General features: G+C 39.8%; 1 protein-coding gene across 2 annotated transcripts; it reads left to right on the top strand.

Moving 5' to 3' along the window:
• Positions 1 to 4,011: 4,011 nt before the first annotated feature.
• LOC124284605 (isatin hydrolase-like) lies at positions 4,012 to 7,689 on the top strand. Of its 2 annotated transcripts, none has more exons than XM_046720710.1 (4): positions 4,012 to 4,262; positions 4,294 to 4,504; positions 6,490 to 7,187; positions 7,504 to 7,689. In XM_046720710.1, the coding sequence occupies exons 2-3, from the start codon at positions 4,347 to 4,349 to the stop codon at positions 7,178 to 7,180; spliced, it is 849 nt and encodes a 282-aa protein (XP_046576666.1). In that variant the 5' UTR covers positions 4,012 to 4,262; positions 4,294 to 4,346; the 3' UTR covers positions 7,181 to 7,187; positions 7,504 to 7,689. The 2 variants fall into 2 exon arrangements, with proteins under 2 accessions (XP_046576666.1, XP_046576665.1); XM_046720709.1 differs by having other exon boundaries at positions 4,013 to 4,262; positions 6,490 to 7,214; positions 7,531 to 7,689.
• The last annotated feature ends 1,935 nt before the right edge of the window (positions 7,690 to 9,624 follow it).

Genomic DNA, 9,624 nt, shown 5'->3' on the forward strand with positions numbered 1-9,624 from the left:
GAGTAGTTCCCGTCTATCATCTACATCCGGTATGACAACACTACGATTTCTCGTGTCTGTTGCAAGCCAGATAATGTGCACACAATACCATGTATAAATAATGTGTGAAGAGAACAAATCAGTTAATTGGCATTGTTCTGTAAAGGAAGTTTATCTCGTGCCCTATATATTCTTTGCGTTTTTGTGTCTGAGATAGTTTCTATTCTGGTCACTTGAAACCAAAAATAGGATTTAACCTCGCCGGTCTGTCGCCCTGCGTTGTAAAAAGCACCGTTGAGATATTGTGTCTGCTTGAGTGAGTGAGTTTTCCAGGTGCACCGGGGTGGTATATTACTTATGAGGCACGTCAGGGGCTAATAGCATGAACATGTGGCACGCAATCAAATAGGATCTGAGTACCTGAGGTGTGTTTGTATCTGCTTCCACAGCAAGCATTATGGACTGAAGATATAGTCCTTCCTGTTATAGACGTCCGCGGATGTCTATGTTATTCAGTCAGTCATTACTAATTTACTAGTTTGTTTACATTGTCAGTGGAACAGTTATCGTTCGACTGATCGACAGAGAGTAATCAAAATTATTTGATCTGAGAAAAGATGGTAATCCTAACTGCTCGTATCGGCCGATCTGTATGTATCATTAGATTTATCACTGACTGATCTGTTTGACTTGAGAGGGCACTCCTTACTGCTTGTCCGATCTGTATATATTATTAGATTTATCACTGACTGATCTGTTTGACTTGAGAGGGCAATCCTTATTGCTTGACTAAAGAGGGCAATCCTTACTGCTTGTCCGATCTGTATATATTATTAGATTTATCACTGACTGATCTGTTTGACTTGAGAGGGCAATCCTTATTGCTTATTGCTTGACTAAAGAGGGCAAACCTTACTGCTTGTCCGATCTGTATATATTATTAGATTTATCACTGACTGATCTGTTTGACTTGAGAGGGCAATCCTTATTGCTTATTGCTTTGAGGGCAAACCTTACTGCTTGTCCGATCTGTATATATTATTAGATTTATCACTGACTGATCTGTTTGACTTGAGAGGGCAATCCTTATTGCTTGACTAAAGAGGGCAAACCTTACTGCTTGTCCGATCTGTATATATTATTAGATTTATCACTGACTGATCTGTTTGACTTGAGAGGGCAATCCTTATTGCTTGACTAAAGAGGGCACTCCTTACTGCTTGTCCGATCTGTATATATTATTAGATTTATCACTGACTGATCTGTTTGACTTGAGAGGGCAATCCTGATTGCTTGACTAAAGAGGGCAAACCTTACTGCTTGTCCGATCTGTATATATTATTAGATTTATCACTGACTGATCTGTTTGACTTGAGAGGGCAATCCTTATTGCTTGACTAAAGAGGGCAAACCTTACTGCTTGTCCGATCTGTATATATTATTAGATTTATCACTGACTGATCTGTTTGACTTGAGAGGGCAATCCTTATTGCTTGACTAAAGAGGGCACTCCTTACTGCTTGTCCGATCTGTATGTATTATTAGATTTATCACTGACTGATCTGTGTTACTAATGAGGGTAATCCTTACTGATTGTCCGATCTGTATATATTATTAGATTTATTACTGACTGATCTGTGTTACTAATTAGGGCAAACCTTACTGCTTGTCCGATCTGTATATATTATTAGATTTATCACTGACTGATCTGTGTTACTAATGAGGGTAATCCTTACTGCTTGTCCGATCTGTATATATTATTAGATTTATTACTGACTGATCTGTTTGACTTGAGAGGGCAATATAACGTGCGTCTATAGGAACGTTGACGTCCATCACTATGGGAAATGTTAAACCTGGACTCATCTGTAAAAACAACATTTCTCAACCAAAACAAGGGTCTGCGGACATGATTTCGGCACCACATTCGGCGAGCTTGTCGATGACGTTGTGTCAGGATAGGCCGTATGGCGGGACGTCGTGGTCTGATCCCGTGATGACGTAAACGTTGTCGAACTGTGTTGGGGTGGATACGGCGAAGTCCTGGGATGGTTCTGGCAGTCATCACTGCAGTCTGAAACCTGTGGCGAAGATGGGTCACCCTTATCCATCTGTCCTGTCTTGGCGTTGTTACACGTGGACGTCCAGAACGTGGCCGATCGATGACGTCATTTGTGTTCTGGTTGCGTCTCACCAATGCAGAAATGGTGTTCCGGTGTCAGTGGAAATGTGCAGCCACTTGTCGTTGAGACATTCCCCCACGGACCACCCCAATGGCCTCATGACGTTGTGCAGACGTAAGCCTTGGCATGCTATGCGTTTCAATAGCCGTTTAATTTTGTGAACGATCGCAAGGGCAGGGGTTGAGCTTTCCAAAGTGACAGTATTGTGTGGCATTCATTTGCTCTGTTTCTCTTTCCCGGAATGCACGTGCAACAACGTATTGCACGTCTCAAGGACGAACCCACTGACGTCACGGAACGTGGCACGTGCATGCATGTTGGATACATGTCACTAATCTCTGAGTTTAAATCCTTATGTGTCTACACAGGTTTGATAAATGTAGATTTTAAATTTTTGTATGCACAGTTTCTTTATGTGCCTAGTATATATCTGAGGTACATATCAATCTAGCTTGTCTGTAGCTCATGGCAACAAGCTTTAAAAACCGTGTGCTCTCTCTATAGTTATTGTGACAAGAATTGAAAAGTAACCATCCACGCTATGTAAATATTTTGAAATATTGTCTGGATTGAAAGACACGTACCTATACATTTAGTTTCAATGCCCACGCAAGGTTTGTTTACAATATACCACCATTGTCATGGTAAATAATGCTGACGTATGTTTCACATGACATACAATGTGTCTCTACGCATTTGGAAATAGAAGCGACAAAACCCTTTCCACATTCATAAGAAATCTCTGCTAAAAGCAGAGTCGGTTGTACAATTGTGACTCTACCATGAGCATAACACACGTATTGACGTTATCAAGGGAATATATTATTCAGGAGTTAATATGAATTACTTTTTCATCCCTGACAATTGTTTGTCAAATGTTGTTAGAGTTCAGGTTGGGAAACCATCAATGTTACTGCCAAATACCAATGTTTGATACAATACAATTTGCGGACCGCCTGGTACATCTGTTCACCATTATATCCAGTTCTTGGATGGAATAACAAGGGGGAATGTAAATGGGTATACGATAATAATGCAAGTGAGAACACGATAATGATGCAAATGTTTCTTGAGTTGAATTTAGAAACCCTCAATGGGAAAGTATAAAAGCGACAATACCTTTTCCATATTCATGAGAGATCTCTTCTTAAGGCAGAGTCGGCGTTTGATGTGATTATATCATGAGCATGTGTTTATGAATCACTATCAAACTACATAGCCTAAAGCACACCACTGGACACAATTCAGTTTTTCAGATACATTAAACAATGACAAGAGCCATATTTGATATTTAGAGTTAAGGAAGGTACTATTCACCACGGATCCATGTTTACTATTTAGAGTAAGCAAGGTACTATTCTCGACGGAGTCACATTTAATATTTAGAGTAAGGAAGGTACTATTCTCGACGGAGCCACATTAAATATTTAGAGTAAGGAAGGTACTATTCACGCCGGAGCCATATTTAATATTTAGAGTAAGGAGGATACTATTAACGACGGAGCCATATTTAATATTTAGAGTAAGGAAGGTAATATTCATGATGGAAAATATTCATTCCAAAAGACGTTAAAATATGGTACTTGTTGGTCCCTGCCTGGCGCTCGGCAGTAATGGGTACAACAAGGACTGGTCGGCTCGGAGTCAGTATAATGTGTCTGAGTAGGGTATTCATGCTTCACTGCGGCATGGTATCTCAGTGGGCTAGCACTATAAAAAAACCCAGCTTAAGTCTGGGGTAGTACAAGCAGCCCCACATACACATACACACGCATGCACGTCGTCATACGAGCGAAATATTCTCAAGCACGACGTTAAACCCAATTTCACCTTACCTCACCCTGCTGGCTGCTGGCAAGCTGGGGGTACACCAGTGAATGAGCATGGTTTGACTCATTCAGTAATATTCCTAAATATTATGTTATGTATGTTATTAATATATGCATGCATGTGTACAATGTGTACACAATATTTTAGGAGTTTTTCTTATTTTTCAAGTCTTCTTTACTGGAACGGACAATAGATAATCCCCCCATTGTTTAGCCATCTACCATGGCCGACTGAACCTATACCTAGAACAGTAGACGCAAGCACAGTCAGGTGTCCCCATTCACTGCAACAAACTGCCGTGGATCTCATCGCAGTACGCAGTCGCAGCCGACAGAAGGACAACACACAGACAGCATGGCGGGCTCTCACCTGGTGTTAGTTTCTGTACTCCTGTCTTCCGTCAGTGGTCACATGCAAGTGGTTGACCTTACCTGGACAGTTGGTCCGTCAACCGTCTACTGGCCAGGATCTCTGCCATTCAATTTCACCAGTGTTTCGGATTATAGCTCTGGGTAAGCTCTGTATTCATGTCATACCTTGAACGTTCTCAGATAAACAATGGTGACCTGGAGAGGCGTTCATTCTGGAAATTAAAGCAATTAAAATTTTAACTGTTTTTCTTGTCTAAAACCTGGATTTGTGGGTTCTTTGATGTTGATTCGTAGAATGTTCCATGTATCCTTTGAGAGAGCTTGTCTTTCCTACAGACCCCAAAGTATATTTTTAACACTCCCCTCTCATAACTAATGTTATGTCCTCAAAACAGATGCAAAACACTGCCTTTTAGAAAGTGGTCAAATCTAACTTTGAGATAACACTTTTCCATTGCTGACTTGATTGCTGGCAATTACGTACTTCAGGAAATATCCAGTGGAAAAGGCGCCCATTATAAACTGACATCAACTGTGATGTTGTTGCTACAAACTTGCTCCAATGCTGTCCTGAATGTTAAGCCCGTGGGTATATTGTGATTCTATACTTTTAGACAAGTCTAGATAAGCAAACAGTACTAAGATCTGACTCAAGGCTGAAACGCCTGTATATACAGTTATTATCTTTACCCCATTTTAAATCTAGAAACCCATTTGTCCATACACTCTCCGCACCGTGGCCAGTTTCCTGCAAGGGATTTTACTGGCCCATGAGCGAGCATATTTTTCCCAGCTTGAAACATATGGTACGTTTTGTTGTTGCAAATACGCATGTGTCTACCAGTATCAGGAAACATAATTCAACCTACTTTATAGTGTTAATATATCACCCAAATCTCAAACACTTTCATCCATGAGCGAATAAAATGGACCAACAAAAGGCCCCTTTCCTCAAAACTGTTTTTTTGGTTATTCTAAAACACAGCAGAAGGTGTAACAATAAGTGAGTGAGTGAGTTGGGTTTTACGCCGCTTTTAGCAATATTCCAACAATATCACGGCGGGGACATCAGAATGTAACAATAAGTATCATCATAAACATTTCAACATATAGTTACACATACTATTGATGCATCGATAGTTTTTGGTTTCTACCATCGATTAATTGCTATCGGACACTCAACAATCCATCGATAGTTTGATGCCTCGTTACTGCCCTAATGAATATGTAGCAAAACATCCCAAACACCCAATATCGTTAAACCTAACAGGATAAGTAGAATTCCCTTCCTTATGCAATGGAACAATGTGACCAATTGTCCAAGATGTTGGAAACTTAGTTGATTAAAACCTACGATTTAACAATAATGTGATATAAAGAACAATAATATAATAATAAACGATGCTTAAAACTTACTGCATTGAGTTAAAATACACCTACATCCACTTAAAACAGGGTACACAGACCACAGTCTAACGGTTCTTGATGAGTTATCTGCTTAAAGGAGAATCCGAAAGAAAACAAAACTTTTGATATATTGTAAAATATAAAAACCTTCCGTGATTAAAATTGAACAAAAAGTTTGTAAAATAGCAATAAAACCACAAAAACGTACTCGAATTTCCGCCTTATTAGCATCAACCAGGGTGAAAATAATGAAGAAGAAGAAGAAAGTGTTACAGAATTTATAGTCCTGATTATAATGCATTAAATACAGCACCCGGCCAATTGGCCTACGAGACACTAGATTACTTGAATAGATGTATATACATTGTATATATATGCATATATATAAAATATAGAAAGTGAATAAAATAGTTAAAAGAAATTTACGTACATACATACAGACGGATACATACATATATGAACATACCTACATACTATACACACACGCACGCGAACGTACACACATACCCCCACCCACCCACCAGCACACACACACACACACACACGCACATACACACATCATTTAACCTCTTTGGGACGATGGAGCGGGGGTTTAACCACGGACCTTTCGCTATGTCAGTATGCGTACGATCCACAAGGCGTTCTATATCCCGATGACGTACTGCTGCCTGTTTGAAACAGTACGTTGATATGTATTTGAATCTCACTTCTCCTTTCAGCTATCAGAGTAACTGGTTTTCTACCCCCGAGCACGGTGGCACACATTTGGACGCCCCATCCCATTTCTTCGAGGGTGGGTGGAGGGCAGATGAGATTCCAGCAGACCGTCTGATTGGCCCAACCGTAATCCTAGATGTGACGTCACAAGCGGAAGCGGATCCAGATTACAGAGTCACCCAATCCGATTTTGAGGCGTATGAAAGAAAACACGGTCGAATCCCCCTCGGTGCCATCGTCATCATGAATTCTGGATGGGAATCTCGCTTTCCAAACAGAAGCCGTGTTTTTAACACTGATACCCCCAACAATATATCGACTTTCCATTTCCCGGGGTACCACGAAGACGCCATTGCTTGGATGGTTGCCAATAGAAACGTCAGCATGGTTGGGGTCGACACCCCCTCCTTGGACTACGGTCAGTCAACCGATTTCAAAGTACACAAAATTCTTGGAAGGAATAACATTCCAGGTTTAGAAAATGTGGCACGCATCAGTCAAATCCCCGAGAAGGGGGCGTCTATAACTGTTGGTATAATTAAGCTATTTGGTGGAAGTGGCGGCCCGGCCAGGATACTGGCGACATATGACACGCACGCTGAACCTAATGATTGTACTTCCGGTTCTATGAACATTCTAACAACCGTCAGTACCAAGCTGCTGTTTGTGTTGCTCACCGTATCGGTGATTTAATGTCCTTCTGTCGCGGAATGTACTGCTTGGATGGGTAATCTCTGACAAACCTATCCCCGATGTTATCCCTGCTGTCTGTGTTGCTCACCGTATCGGTGATTTAATGTCCATCTGTCGCGGAATGTACTGCTTGGATAATTAATCTCTGACAAACCTATCCCCGATGTTATCCCTGCTGTCTGTGTTGCTCACCGTATCGGTGATTTAATGTCCATCTGTCGCGGATTTAATGTACCGCTTGGATAATTAATCTCTGACAAACCTATCCCCGATGTTATCCCTGCTGTCTGTGTTGCTCACCATATCGGTGATTTAATGTCCATCTGTCGCGGAATGTACTGCTTGGATGGTTAATCTCTGACAAACCTATCCCCGATGTTATCCCTGCTGTCTGTGTTGCTCACCGTATCGGTGATTTAAATGTTCATCTGTCGCGGAATGTACTGCTTGGATGGTTAATCTCTGACAAACCTATCTCTGATGTTCACAATAAAACATTTATCACTTCATCCACACGTGTATTATGTAGAAGACCATCCTTACACGTTTAGCTTAACAAGAGGATATTGTATGCCAAGGCTTTCTTATTATACTCAAATATATGACACATGATATTCATCATGTTTCAAGGTGATATCGTGTGAGTGTGATAGAGCAATATGACAAAGTGATATCGTGTGAGTGTGATAAGGCAAAATAACAAAGTGATATCGTGTGTGTATGATAGGGCAAAATAACAAAGTGATGTCGTGTGAGGGTGATAGAGCAATATGACAAAGTGATGTCGTGTGAGTGTGATAGAGCAATATGAAAAGTGATATCGTGAGAGTGTGATACAGCAATATGAAAAAGTGATGTCGTGTGTGTGCGATAGGGCAATATGAAAAAGTGATGGCATGTGAGTGTGATAGAGCAAAATAAAAAAGTGACATCGTGTGTGTGTGATAGAGCAATATAAAAAAGTGACATCGTGTGTGTGTGTGATAGAGCAATATGAAAAAGTGATATCATGTGAGTGTGATAGGGCAAAGTGAGTGAGTGAGTTATTATTTAACGTCACATCGGCAATATTTCAGCCATATCGTGACGAGAACATATTGAAATGGAATATATGTATATTATAAAAACCTGTCGACGAAGGACAGTAAAACAACTAGAATATCACAATTACAACTAAAACTAGTGTGTGGAAAGTTAAACTGATAGCACTATTTGGACTATACAATATAAAAACAGGCTATAGATCGCCAACAACTGAAGGTAGATCACCATACCAGGGACCGTGGGGACTTACAGTACCTTTGCTACCTGCATGGACCCTAGATGGATTTACACCATCCCTTCAGCTGTTGGCGATTGTAAGCAATGTTAGCCAAAATTAAAATAACAAGAATACTACGTTTAAAAATCCTGTTAATTTTCAATTGACTTTGAAATTTTTGGAACTTAGGTACCCTCTCAGGAGGACAATAATTTTACGCTACTTCAACCCCCTTTGAGGATACAGCCACTAACAATCTAAGTTGATAATCTGAACTACCAATTATAAAACTTTATCTATTTACAAAACATATATCAAAATTCATTTAACAAATCTATCTCTTTTAAACAATCAATGATTAAATGATAATTAAGTTTGTTAAAAAGGTCCTTTACAGTTTGTATATTGAAATATTTATCCCTTATGATGGAGAATTCAACACAGTCAAGCAGGGCATGCTTGACCGTGGTTCTCTCATCACAAGGGATACAAAACGAAGGATCATCACCTTTCAATAGGTATGCATGAGTATATCTTGTGTGGCCAATACGACATCGTCGTATGATGACCACTTCAAACCTTAACTGACAACCCAAGTAAGTGTAACCGATATAGGGTTTTATTTCATGTAATTTGTTAATACCTACTTGGGTGTCCCACTTCTTTTGCACCAGATCATGGATGTAGGTTCTAATGCTAGCTTTGTAATCAGAGTATGGAATAAGAAGTGGTGTCACATATTTATTGAGTACTGCCTTGGCAACAAGATCAGCCATTGTATTCCCAGAAATGCCAACGTGGCTGGGTAACCAACAAAAGACGATGTCGCATTGGCCAGTAGCAAGCTCATTATACAATTCAATAATTTCTAATAAAAGTGGATGTTTACAAGAAAGATTTTTAATAGCCTAAAGACACGAAAGAGAATTGAAAAGATTATGTAATGTTTATATTTACGGTGTGTATTAATATATTTAAGAGCAGTTAATATGGCGTTAGCTTCTGCTGTGAAAATAGAGCTGTTTTTTGGTAGTAGAGAAGTTATTGTTCTGGATCTAATGACAGTGGCACATGCCACCGCGCCACCATCCTTGGACCCATCTGTAAGTAAGGATTTGTACGTATTTTTTAATTGATTATATTCTTGTTTATATTGTAATTCAGTAGTTTAAGATTTCTTAAA

The sequence above is a fragment of the Haliotis rubra genome, unplaced genomic scaffold (assembly GCF_003918875.1).
Source record: "Haliotis rubra isolate DU_JTF1 unplaced genomic scaffold, ASM391887v1 Scf34, whole genome shotgun sequence".
Taxonomy (NCBI): domain Eukaryota; kingdom Metazoa; phylum Mollusca; class Gastropoda; order Lepetellida; family Haliotidae; genus Haliotis; species Haliotis rubra.